Source organism: Hibiscus syriacus, unplaced genomic scaffold (assembly GCF_006381635.1).
Source record: "Hibiscus syriacus cultivar Baekdansim isolate YM2019G1 unplaced genomic scaffold, ASM638163v2 tig00116960_pilon, whole genome shotgun sequence".
Lineage (NCBI taxonomy): Eukaryota > Viridiplantae > Streptophyta > Magnoliopsida > Malvales > Malvaceae > Hibiscus > Hibiscus syriacus.
Window position 1 is genome coordinate 1,290,608 of NW_024063486.1, and position 14,411 is coordinate 1,305,018.

General features: G+C 30.9%; 1 protein-coding gene and 1 long non-coding RNA gene across 2 annotated transcripts; one reads left to right on the forward strand and one right to left on the reverse strand.

Annotated features, from left to right (window-relative positions):
* The first annotated feature begins 1,895 nt into the window (after window positions 1-1,895).
* LOC120189897 lies at window positions 1,896-9,569 on the forward strand. Its single transcript, XR_005522571.1, has 3 exons — window positions 1,896-2,026; window positions 5,168-5,177; window positions 9,536-9,569. It is a non-coding gene; the product is annotated as an uncharacterized LOC120189897 (long non-coding RNA).
* Window positions 7,763-10,559, reverse strand: LOC120189894 (glutamate dehydrogenase A). The gene is made up of 9 exons (XM_039193038.1): window positions 10,377-10,559; window positions 10,189-10,302; window positions 9,240-9,461; window positions 9,094-9,168; window positions 8,875-8,991; window positions 8,529-8,779; window positions 8,273-8,348; window positions 8,113-8,199; window positions 7,763-8,033 (listed from the first exon to the last, which is right to left on the reverse strand). The coding sequence occupies exons 1-9, from the start codon at window positions 10,482-10,484 to the stop codon at window positions 7,848-7,850; spliced, it is 1,236 nt and encodes a 411-aa protein (XP_039048969.1). The 5' UTR covers window positions 10,485-10,559; the 3' UTR covers window positions 7,763-7,847.
* Window positions 10,560-14,411: the final 3,852 nt, after the last annotated feature.

Below are 14,411 nucleotides of genomic sequence, written 5' to 3' on the forward strand. Positions count from 1 at the left end.
AATCACAAATAAAACCATGTTTATATATGATCATGTTACACAATGTAAAACTCTTTTAGTTTTACAAAGATTTAGGACCATTGGATTAGTGAAAATAGATATACGAGATTAACAATATGAAATGAAAAGATATTTACTAAAAAAAATAATAAGTCAATCTCAATCATTTATTTTCAATCATCCAATAATCTCAAATCTACGTAAAATTAAAAGATGTTTGAGTATTATCGACTACAAGAATAACTGAAGGTCTTAATTTGATCGCAATCCCTAGGAGAGCCTAAAAGATGATGCCGATCTCTTCTCCTTGTCTTGCCCAAGGTACCCATCATGATTTGAAAATGATTTGATGGCAGTCCCTAGGAGAGCCTAAAAGATGATGCCGGTCTCTTCTCCTTGTGTTGCCCAAGGTACCCATCATATCTTGTTTCAAATCCTACATAGAATCCTCCCCCACCACTCTTCAGGACAGTTCCTATAATTAGGGGTTAACAAAATACGATTCAAATAGATTATTTTAACTTGATTCTATTAAAAAATTTGATTTGAATTGATTTTGATTTGTAATTTCATAAATTCAATTCAAATTAATGACTTGAAAATATTTTAAATTTGAGTTGAATTATAAAATACAACTCAAATAATAATTTGAGTAACTCAATTTTTTTAATAATCATTGTATTAGTTTTTAAGTTTGAATCAAATCCCACGACTCTATACGATTAAATTATATGTATTATATATGATTATATAAAACTATTTAAATTAAAATCAATAATATCATAATATTATAAATATTTATAATTAAATTTTAAATAAAAAATTAATTCGAGTAACTCAAAAAATTTTAATTTAACTCCATAGTACGATTATCCCTATCTATAAGCGTTAACCAGATTGACTTTGTAGCAACAATTCTTCGCCAATCGCCAAAAGCTTCAGTTTCTAAACGGGTAAGATATTGTTCTTTTACTTAATGCTTGTTCAGTTATAATCTGTCTATTGGTCTTTTCCCTATGTATCCTGCTTCTTTACCGGCATCCGAATTGTACAAGTAAATTTGGTGGAATTGACTGTAAAAACATACAGCGGTGTTTAGTTTGTGGAAAAAATTATTTTTATGGAGAAAAATTATTTAAAAATACATACTCATATTTAGTTTAAGAGTATTCTCTTTCGGAGTTAAGCCTGTAAACGAACCGAACGCACACGAACGGATGTATGTTCATGTTCGTTCATTTAATAAATAAACGAACATAAACGAATAATTTTTTTTTTTCATGTTCGTTTATTAAGGAATATAACTTGTTCATGTTCGTTCATTTAATAAATAAACGAACATAAACGAACACGAACACGAACATAAACAAACATAAACGTTGGAGACCCTACCTAGGGGTGTAAATGAACCGAGTCAAGCTCGAGTATTGCTGAGCTCGACTCGAACTAGAAAACTTTCAAAGTCAGCTTAACTCGAAAACTCGCGAGCTTAAAATTATCAAGTTCGACTCGAACTCGAAATATAATATTGAAACTCGACTCGAACTCGAAAAGGCTCAAACTCAAAAAAAAATTAAGAGCTCGATTAAAACTCGAGACTCGAGCTCGATTCTGAGCTCAATTCAAGCTCGATTCTGAGCTCGACATTGCCCAAAGCGCAAAGATGCTTAAACCTATTCTCCCCCATCTTCTTTTATATAAGTTACCAACCCCGAGCTGGTTGTTTGCTACTGATGTGGGATTGCATAACGTTCCTCCACTTTCTTTCTTCCTCTCTCCTTCAACAACAGTCGAGATGAACACAGATTGTGTTTCATATGATTGCCGACCTTAATCCTTGGGGATCAAACAAACATGTCATTAGCTTCGTGCTATGTAGAAGTTGAAAATTGGGACTCCTCTTTGCTCATCGGATAACCAGCTGGTGGTGCAGTCACATAGGGTTCTGGCACAGTGGATGTTGACGGTGCTGGGTATGCAGCTTATGGATCGTTCAAAAAGAACTAAACCATGTTAATATTGTTGGGTTTTCCAAATAAAATTGGGTTAATTATGGAGTTGGTCATCAGAATATCATATTAATTAATATTTTTAAGATACTTACAAATTGGTCACCAAAATTGATTTGAGAAGATTGGGTTAAACATAAATGAATGAACATAAACGAACATAACCGAACGAACATAAACGAACATAACCGAACGTTCACGAAAGTAAATGAACGAACGAGACCTATGTTCATGTTCGTTCATTTAATAAATAAACGCACATAAATGAACTTCCTGCCGCACGGTTCATGAACGATTCGCTAAACGTTCAGTTCATTTACAGGCCTACTCAGAGTAATAAAATATTATTTAGGGTGTGTTTGGTTGGGGGAATGTGAGATTCCCATGGGAATGGAATCCACATTCCCCCGTTTGGTTGGCCGGTAATGTCATTCCTGGTAATCTTACATTACCAATAGTGAATTTTTTGGGGTATATTACCGGGAATGTCATTACCTCCCTTTCCTTAGGTATTGTTGGATTACCAGCGTTTTGGACTAAAATGCCCTTAAAAAAAATTTCTTTAAAAAATATTCTTATTCTGTCATTGAATAATAAAAATTCTACGAAGGTTCAATTACAAATTTATCCTTAAACTATTTTAGATTTACAAAAAAAAGTCTATAATTAAAATTTTATATGAAGTTCAGGGGTTAAAATAAAATTTTACCATTTTATTAAACCTTTTTATATTTTGAATTTTGTAAAAAAAATTATATAAATTTTATGAATTTAAATTTTTTAAAGAAAATATATAAATATTTTTCAACTTGTTAAAAAAATAAATATATAATAAGGACAATTTGGTAAAATATATATTCCAATAATCTTTTATTCCTTTAATAAAACACGGTAATCTTACATTCCTACTAAACCAACCAAACACAAAACACAACATTCCCAGTAATCCTATTCCCTGGTAATCTTTTATTCCCATTGGTAATCTTACATTCCATGAACCAAACGCACCCTTATAATAACAATTTTGGAGGTCTTTTCTCAAAAATGTCATTCTTTTACTTTTCTTAGGTATTCAACAATTCTCTCCCCTTAAAACAATAATACCCTTGAAATAATATTTTTATTGATAAAATGATCCTCCCTTTTATATGTAATTACATGAGTATAAATCTATTTTATTGCTTTTTAAAATGGTTTCATATTTCTTTAGTACTCATTATAAAATGACACGGTGCATATAAAATAAAAATAATATATATATATATATATATATTACTTTGATTATTTATTATGTATGCGTTTGATTTAAAAAATTATGTGTTTTATTACGTTTAATTTTTAGGATTAATTTTCATAAAAAAAATTATATTATATTTTTTTCATTAATGTTATCAAATAATTTGATATAATATTTTGTTGTACGACTCATACATGTAGTATGAATAAAATAACAAAATGTATCAATTAACACATACTTACCCGTGCAAGTATGTACATATTCCAATATCTAAAATAAACACATAATTATATTGATATAAATATATTTTTATATTTTTAGAAAAATAAAAAAGTATATATTTAGTTATTTGTGTACAAAAATTTTGTTAAAAGAATATATAAATTAGAAATAATAATTTTTTATGAGCTTTCATAAATATGTTGAGTTTTATATTGAGGAATTCAACTTGTTAAAAAAGAAAATCTATTTCAAGAATAATTTGGTAAAACATATATTTTTCCTATCTTATATTCCTTCAACCAAACACTATAATCTTATATTCCTCTAAACAAACCAATCGAGATAATAATACAGTCTCAATAATATATTAAGTAATGTAATACTTCGATAATCTTATTCTAAAAAATAATCTCACATCTTGTGAACCAAACAACCTATCAAGTTTTAAGTCTCCTGGCCAATGATAAAATCTAGATCCACTAAAATCTGTCTGCTAGTATATCAAGAGGAGCAATTAAAATAAACCCTTAATCGATAAGAAAGTTGAAATAACAGAGTGCAAGTGATGTCATTTACAGTTCTTTGCACAAGATTTATACTTTTCATCATATAACAATGTCACTGCCGAATACACATGATAGGTGCTTAGAGCCCTGGTATAGATTCAAGGTTGTATTGTTTAGGAGTTGAAGATTCCAACACTTGGTTATCCTCTACTTCCGGATTCTTTATGGCATCAAGAGTCTGCAAGTAGGTGTAGGAAGCTGTCCGACTAACCGATGGGCCAGGATTGCTTATTCTGCTAGCAAGGAACCGGCGGATTAGACCCCGAAGGAAAGGGGCCATAGTATCTGGCTCATATTCTAAGTAGTAAATGATTCCTCCCATGCATGCACAAAATAAGGCAACCTGTGACAGTTTAGAAGCATCGTCAACTCGGGAACGGAATTTATATGAAAAAATCCTTATTCACTTGAATAGCATAGATGCTCAAAAATGGGACAATCCACAGATTCAAAATAGCACTTCTTTGAAATGCATAAGCATATTCTCAATACATTATACTATTAGCCACTTAATTCATAATCTCTAACCATGGGCATGGTTAATAGAACTTTTCGTCGATAGATCATAATGGATTGTTGATGAAAATTAATCCTTTGATTACAAGTGAAATACGCTACAATATAAGATTGGAACGAACAGTTAAAAGATAATTATGTGGTTTAAGTATTAATTCAGTTGAACTGATATATAGTTGTAATAAACACTTAAAACATTGGATATCTTTTCTTTTATAAAAAGATGAAAGAATATTGAACACATTGAATGTCATTATTCCAAATACAAATCTAGTAAAGAAACATATTTGAAGTTTTTATTAATTAAAATATAATCCTTTTAATCTTGTATAAATTAATGTTTAACGACTCAAAATCTTGACTTATTATGAAATATCCAAAAAATAAAACCAAACAAAACAAAACATATGCATTTATTAGTTAATAATTAAATGCATGTTACATATATATATATATATATATATATATATATTTAAAAATATAGTTAAAATAAGATTTAAAATAAAATAAATTTCATATTTTTATGTTAAATTTACTATTTTTAATTAGTTAATAATATTTTTTTTGTATTACAAGTGTAAAAAAAATTATATTTCGTAATAAGTCGATCGTTCGAGTTGTTTTATTGTTATTTTTGTTTTCAATTTGTTGGCATTCCTTATAATATAAGTCAAATAAGAAATTTTGTGAAACTTTTGTCAAACATTGTTGTTGGTGCAGTGGTAGAGAGGCAGCTTAACTCCTTGGAGACTCTAGTTAGAGGAATAAATTAAATTAAGAAAAAACCTTCTAATGATGTCGTGACACGTGCCGTCAAATAATTAGAAGATTAAATATATTAAATCAATTTAAAATTATGATTAATTTGATAGAATGTATAAACAATGAAGAATAAATGTGTAATTACACAAATTTTATTAACGGTTACATCACCACTTCCGATAAATATTAATGGTAAGTGGCTTGATTGAATGCATTTAAATAGCTGGTGATCTGATTAATAAAATCTCAAAAAAGATGATCAAAATGAAAAAGACAATAGTTAGGTGGTCAATGATATAATTTACATTATATTTAATTAAATAATTATAATTAACCCATAATATAAATAACAAAATTAATTTTGAAAAATCAGGATAAGATCGAGTGTCTACAGTGATCATTTTACTCTTGAGATCTAATGCTCCCAATTATGACACTTGTCAATTATTCTTCCAAAGATTGAAATTAAACTATGGAGTTAGTAATTTGTAATATTTTTTCTTTAAAAAGGTTTTGTATGATTTATATAGTCAAAGCATACAAAAACAAAATATAAATCAAGAGCATAAGCACCAAACTTTCAGTGAAAGCATTCCGGAAAACATACCTCTAAAATCGAAAGCTTAGCAAGAAAATCCAGCTTTCCTTCAACAAAATACTTCAAAGCCATGGCCCACAAACGGTCCTGCGAACTCTACACCTGCACAATCGAACCGCATCCCTGCACCGCTCCAAAAATCAGACCTCATAAAATTCCAGGCTTCACCAAAATTTGCAATTTACACAAACACCCCAACTAGCTGACAAACATTTCGAAACTACAGCCACTCAAGAATCGGGCCTAATATTACGAGTATACATATCGTCAGCTTCAAGAATGGGGCTGGAAATGTTTGTCCATATCCAAAAAAAGATTTTTAGGATTAACAGGCCTTGGAATCAACGAGCTGAGATCATATCCGTATTTTTTCAAGATTACTTTTCTCCACAAACTCCTTGAATGACTTCCAAATCTTCATAACAGTTAGTTCAAGAGAGAACGTTTTTTTTTTATTTTCATATCAAACAACCCTAGCCCTCCGAATACCTTCGGCTTACTACTTTATCTTTTTAAAAGTCTTAATATTAATAGAATCTTTTATATCCGATAACTAAGATTTAACATGAAATTTATTTTAAATCCAAAGGTCCAAATTAAGCTCTAGCATTATAAAACATGAAAAATGGCATTTTTATACTTGCTTTACTATCTAGCAAATTTTTCGATACGATCTGATTATTCAATTTTTTCTCAAAATTTTAACACTTTATAATTCCCCCCCCCCTCCGTTTCAAGGCTTTTCCTTTACTAATCTGGACCGACCCGCGTTGCACACATGGTTTTGGTGGCTGAGTCTCCCAACAGGAATCAACTCCTATCAATAACATAATTTTTCGTATAAAAAATTCGTGTAACCCTAAATCCAAATTCTTAGGGTAAACTATTCATTTACATGATAAAAAGTATTTTTGAGGAAATTATCACTTTAGTTCCCTAAACTTTTCTTAAGTTTATACTTTAATCACCAAATTTTCATTTTATTTATTTTAGTCACTAACCGAATTTTTGGGATATTACAACCTTTCATAGGTAGAAATACCATAAAAGACATAAGATGAGATACGTAACTAATAAAAACACAAGACCAAAATTTGGGATGAAAAAGACTTCAATTATGTACCGTGTTTATTGTGAGAGGTATAAAAAGAAGAGTGAATGCTTAATGCCTAAGCTATAACATGAGGGGGGCTTTTATATTCCTATTCCCAATCACTTTGCAACTCTTTAGTGCAACTACCAAATTGATTTTTGCACTAAGTCCCTTTCAATTTTAAAATCAATGAAAATTAAACATTTTTTCAATTTATAATTAAATTTTATTTTAAGTCATTGTTAAAATAAGTAAATTAAACTGTATCTTCAACTTTTGAGATTGGATTCTACTTTTATTTGCACTAAACTTCACATTACAAGACTGTAGAGCTTGTGCCAAGGCACCATGGTAATTATGTGGCTTAAGGAACCCATCAAGTTATCTCGGTAATAAAAGCAAAGGTTATTCTTCTTAGAGGTTTTGGGTTTGAACAGTTACATCTGTAGGGTGTATGTGATCAATATATTAAAAAAATTCCGAACAAATACTACTTTGTAAAGACCTAACTAATTAAAAAAAAATGTGACTTAAGTATTAATTCGGTAGGGGACTGATATATGATTGTAATGAACAGTTAAAAAATAAAAGTAAATTTGAAAGAATATTGAACACATTGAATGTGATTATTCCAAATACAAAGCTGGTAAAGAAAAAAATATCCCCCTATATATATATATGAAGTTTCATAAACGATCAATGGGAGAAGAATAAATATGTTAAAAGAGCTTTCCACAGGGGGAAAAACTAAGAATTCTGGAAAGCTATTGCTTCAGCTTTCCAATGCAGACTAGAAACTAATACTGGTGAAGAAACAGAAATAAGAACCCGAACGAGACGCGGTTTATGCCTCCCATCCTCGAAGGATAGTTGCACGGGCTACACGGTTCACCCCAAGCGTAAACGCACCCATCCGGAGACTGCAATCGTGTGTCTGGCACATGTTCTTGATGTTATGAAAAGCTTGAGTCATGTACTTCTTCAGCTCCGTGTTCACTTTCTCCTCGTCCCACATGAAACCTTGAATGTTCTGCAAAATTAGATGAAAGATTAAGGACAAATTTTCAAAATATAAGATACATGGAGAACAGAGTAGACGTTTTTCATACCTGAACCCACTCAAAGTAGCTGACAGTCACCCCCCCTGCATTCGCATATATGTCGGGTAGTATTACTACTCCTTTCTTGGATAGAATCTGCAGTATCGAAACTTCAGGTCAGATGTTTGCTGCTTATAATAGCAGAAAACAAGGGGAAGGGGGGGTTTACCTCATCTGCTTCTGGATCTGTGGGATGATTTGCTGCTTCTATTATAAACTTCGCCTTCACATCTGCAGCGTTTTCCCTTTAAAAGAGAAGATAAGTAACCCAATATGTAAGACAATCAGTATGGGAAGCAATCATGGGGATATAAGATGATACCAACTACGATTCGGTAAAAGAAGAGTTAAATTAGAACACAGCAGACCAAGCAGTAGTTAATACAGAGATGCTAGAACCAGTATGCTTGGAAATTGATCCTAACCTGTTCAGGACTCCACCTAAAGCACATGGGATGAGAACATCACATTCATGTACAAGCACTTCATTTAGATCCATGGAGTCTCCGCCGCTGAAGCTTTTCAAACTGCCAGTAGCTTCTTTATGCTTTAGCAGTTCTGGTATATCGATTCCATTTGGATTCTTAATAGCACCGGTTATGTCACTCACCAAAATAACCTTACCACCCTTCTCGTGTATGAGCCTCGAGGCCCAAGACCCCACATTGCCAAAACCCTAAGAAACTTAATATTAATCATTTAAAAAAGGAAGTTTCGAAGCACCTCAAAGGGAAATACGTTCTAACCATGTTAAGATCATGTAGACTATACCTGAATAACAAATGACATCCCCTTGATTGACTTCCCATATTCAGAAAGTAAAGCTTCAGTTGCATATACAACACCACGCCCGGTTGCAGCCTCCCTGCCTAGTGATCCACCAAGATCCTAAGATTTCCAGTATAAGTATATCAGGATTTTGTTATTCTGAACCTTTGAGTATTCATTACGAATAGGATCCATGGCATTAAATCTATCTTTAGCACTTACAATAGGCTTCCCTGTAACAACAGCCGGTGAGTGTCCATGAAACTTTGAGTATTCATCCAGAATCCATGCCATGGTCTGTACAAATTTGTGATTTAGAAACCGAAAGTACATGAAACATTGAAACACAAAAGTGAGGACTGTATAACCTGTGCATTAGTCCCCATGTCTGGTGCAGGAACATCTGTATGTATACCAATAAGATCATGGATCTTTTGAGTGAAGACCCGAGTTAGACGTTCCAATTCACTCTTACTTAAGTCCCTAGGATTGCATCCAATGCCACCTTTTGCACCGCCATAAGGAATGTCGGCTACAGCCGTCTTCCAGGTCATTAGTTGAGCCAGGGCATTCACTTCATCAGGATCAACCTTTAAGCAAAATCCACCAAAAATAGATTATGAATCCCAAAGATGTTTTGGCTCTTTTATGCTGTAAAATCAAGCACAACTGAAATACCATGTTGAAATTTAGAAGAGTGGAAACAAATCAAATGTAGAGAGCGTGTTAAACCTCAGAACATAATAAGAGAGTAAAATCCAGAAATCCAATATACAAAATTCTTTGCTTAATTGATATCAAATTCCTCAGATTCGAAGTTTTAAACTTTAAATTATTATCTTATTTGAAAAGGTTACCTTTTGAAGGGTGCAGAAAAACAATAAAAAGAAAAGATCTAAAAGGGAATTAGAAAAAACAAAAGCTGTAATGTTGATTTTAAAAAACTAAGATTATACCACAAGATGGTTCAAGTGGTAAGCAGGTTGGTATTGTTTACACAAATTTTGAGTTCAAGGCCTCATGTATGTAAAAATCCCCACCTCAACTCATTTATCAAAATGAGGTGTGCAACGCATATCAAACATAGATTAGTCGGTTTAGTCATGACAAAACCACAAGGAATCTAGAGTGGAACAAAAAATCTACGAATTCTTAAACAACACTGAAAAATCACCAAAGAAAAGTTTGTCTTTTCTATCTAATTAGAAGTACCCGTACATCCCAACAAACCAAAGTAAAACCAAACATAAAGAACCAATCAAGTCATAAAACAAGCTATGTAAAAGACGAAAAGTCCCAAACAGAACAAAAGAAGACCTCAGGATGATATCTGATTCCTCCTTTCATGGGGCCACGAGCATTATCGTGTTGAATTCTAAATCCAACGTATGTCGCCAAGGTCCCGTCGTCTTTGGGAATCGTGCACTCCACCTGATTCAATAAAAAAAACATGAGAAATCCATGATCAAATTCGTGGAAGAATAAGAGGGTTTTGCGGGGAATACCTTGATTTCTCTAAAAGGGATTAGAAGACTCTTCTCGAGCTTAGAGTCCAACCCAAGTAGACGAGCAGCCAGTCGGAAATTGCGGTTGGTTGCAGCAAGAGCATTCATGGTTACCTACTAACAAGAAGTCGGGAAAACAAGAAATACCCAGAAAGAAAAAGATAACGGCTCGATGGAGAGTAAAGAGAAAGACGATGATACGTTATTGATTGATGAAACAACGACAAGGAGATGAAGAGGAAAATAAAAAGACTGCCTTTGCTTGTGAGAGAGAAGGGCTATATATAGGGGGAGGAGGAAAGAGGATGAAAAGTCTTATTCCATATTTTATTAGGACAGGACTTTTCAATAAAACAAACTCCTATATTTTATTATAGGGTAAATTACACTTTTAGTACTCCAACTATTACTTTTATTCTGTTTTAATTATTTAACTTTTATTTTTAAAAAGGCATAATGTCAAAATTATTCCTAAAGGTTTATCAAAATAGTCATTTTGGCTCATATTCTATTTTTTGGAACATTTTGGTCCCTAACATTTGATAGAATAATCATTTTGTCCCTTATTCTTTTTTTGAAGAATTTTAGCCCTAAATATATCATTTTATGTTAAAAAATGCTCCTTTTTTGGAGTGTTAATCATGTGTTAACTAATGATTTTTATCTATAAAAGGAGTTTTTTGTCCCAAAGTGAAACATTGGGGCCAAAATGCTCCAAAAAAGAATAGGGGCCAAAATGATCATTTTGATCAACGTTGGGAGCTATTTTTGGCATTATGTCCCTTTTTAAAATCATGCCTAATGTTAGGTTTAAATTTCATTTTAGTCATTCATCGTTAAGAAATCAATAGAACTTGTGTTTTTTTTAAAAAAGAATCAATGGTGATGTGACATTATCTTATGGTGGCATATCAACACTTTTTTTAAAAAAAAATCAATAATGATATGTCATTATCTTATGGTGATATATCAACATTATTGTTAATTTGTTAACGGTTGGTAACTAAAATGAAACTAAAACGTATGTTATGTATGATTTTGAAGAAAAAAATAGTTCAATGACCAAAACATAATAAAAGTAATACTTGGGGGTGCTACAAGTAGTTTACCCTTTATTATAAATAAAAAACAACCCCCGAAATACTTGGAATTTACACTAATGCCCATGGAATGGATTAGGTTTAGACCCCATCCATGGTGCTTTGATGTTCGATTATTTACCATATTAATACAAAAAGTGAAAGTAATTTAAAGAGGAATATAGAGATATTTTTTGGGTAAAGTACACAAATGATCCTCTGACTATAGGATACTACTTTATTGAGTCTCTCGACTATTAAAAGTTACAAAATGGTCCTCAAACTATAGAGAGTTGCTTTGTTGAGTCCATCAACTATTCAAAGTTACAAAATAGTCACCTGACTATTCATTATGTTCCAAACTCATCATTTTTTCGTTAAAAATTTGACAACGGTTTGAGTTGAATATTAACATGTTAATTGAGATATGATAAAATCTAATATCATAATCTCAAATGACTATCATAACTCAGTCAGCATGTTAACTTCCAAATCAGACGATCAATAATTTCTTAACGAAAGGACGAGTTTGGAACATAATGAATAGTCGAGAGACCATTTTATAATTTTTAATAATTGAGGGACTCAATAAAGTAATATCTTATAGTCGGGGGATCATTCATATAATTTTTACCCTATTATTTTGGAAGAGAAATAATTTAGAATCTTCCAACAGACAGTTTTCAAAAATAATAATGGATGGTATTTTCATAACTTTTAATAAAAAATTAATTGTTATTTTTGTTAAATTCAATTTTTCCTACATATCAAACTTCCACTGCCGTAATTGACTTGGTCTTTGTCCTGTTTTTTTATTACTATTTTTAATTGGGACATTGTACAACTATTTTTCAATAAGAATTAAAGTTTAACGAAGTATATGTTTTGGGTACAATTTAGAATAGTATTTTAATTACTGCAAGACATTTTGAATCATAATTGAATGCTTTAAAAATAATATTATAATATTATTTAATTTTACTTTAAATGGTTTTTTAAATCATAAAAAATACATATATATATTTTCATTTTTAATATATATATATATTAAACTTTAAAATCAATTCAATAATTATTAAAAAAATGAATTATTCGAGTTTTATTGTATAACTCGACTCGAATTTAATTTTTTAGTCAAATTTATAAAGTTATGACTCAAAATTAATTCAAAATTAAAATTTTTCTAGTAAAATTAAGTTGACAAATTAATTTTTTAATTTGAGTTGAATTTTGTTGACCTAATTGAGGATCATGGCAGGAAACTGATGTTGAAGAAGGGCAGAAAATTGAGAGGAGGATAATTTGCACGTGAATTATGGTGAATCAACTCTGTTATGTTTACATAATCTAAATTCTAAAGTGACCTTGTCCAAATAAACTATGGGTAAAGTACACAAATGGTCCATTGACTATAATATATTATTTTGTTTAGTACTTGATTATTAAAAGTTATAAAATGGTCTTACGATTATAAGGAATTATTTTATTAAATCCTTTGACTATTAAAAATTAAAAAATGGTCACTAGACTATTCATTATGTTACAAATTCGTCATTTTCTGTCAAATAATTAATAGCAGTCTGAGTTGGACGTTAACTTATTGACTAAGATATGATCAAATATGATCTCATAATCTCAAACGGTTATCATATCTCAGTCAATATGTCAACGTCCAGCTCACACTACCGTTAATTTTTTTAACTAAAAAGGACAAGTTTGGAACATAAAGAATAGTCGGGTGATCATTTTATAATTTTTAGTAGTTAAGCGACTCAACAAAATAACTCTCTATAGTCAAATGATCATTTTATAACTTTTAATAATCGATAAATTTAACAAAATAATATTTTATAATCGAATAATCATTCGTTGTACTTTACCCATAAACTATCCCAGCGCTTACGTGGCATATCATACCTATCTTCTATTTGTTTAATGGTTCTTTAAAGTTAAAAGGGCAGAGCAGCCGGGGGATTGAGTAGGCGAGGACGCGGCAACTCGCAGCCTATATCATCATGACGTATACTTCGTTAATCAAAATCTGCTTTCCATTAATTACTAATTATGGTCAGAGAAGACAATTACATGTTATTAGATGTAAAATTCAAGTGTTTAATTAATTTAAATGCATATTTTTTTATTAAAATTAAGGCACCTAATTGTCACGTCAGACATTACGTTCTTATCCTTGAAGAAGTTGATTAAAATAATAATATAATCTGAATTTTCATATGCCATTACACGTGTGCCTGGGGATTGAGTCTGCTTTTTTCTTTTCCAAGTTCCATAATGTACTAAATTCCATGTTAACCCATCTACTTTACCTATATTTGACTGTGCTTTTTTCTTTTCCAAGTTACAATTTATTTTCCTTTCAAACCCAAAATAAGGGTAAAATATACAAATGTTCCATTAATTACGAGGATGATTTAAAGAGAGCATATAAATTAATCGTCTCTTAAAAATTTAAAATTACTATATATTTTAAAATTTATGTGTGTTTTTATTGAAAATATGTTTTCACCCTTGAAATTTTATTAGTTCGCTATTTTTAAAAAAAATTTAGAAGTTCGTCCCCTAATATAAATATCATACGTCTATTTCTGCCTGACAACAGGGTGCTATTTTATTAAGTCCTCCAACTATAAGACGTTGTTTTATCAAGTCCCCTAATTATTAAAAATTACAAAATAATCTCTTAACTATTCATATGTTCCCTATTGATTGGAATACAATAAAATTATATTGTAATGATGTCTACTGGCGCTATTGTTGCTTTTAAGAAGTAGCTCGACGACATAATGTTTCAAGCACCAACTCAACATCGTAAAGTAAACAAAGACTCAATCCACAAAATATAACTTAAACATTTATGAGATCATATTGTTTTTCATTTCACATCAACAAATTAACATATTGCTCAAATGATCACCGATATTTTACCAAAAAAACAAAT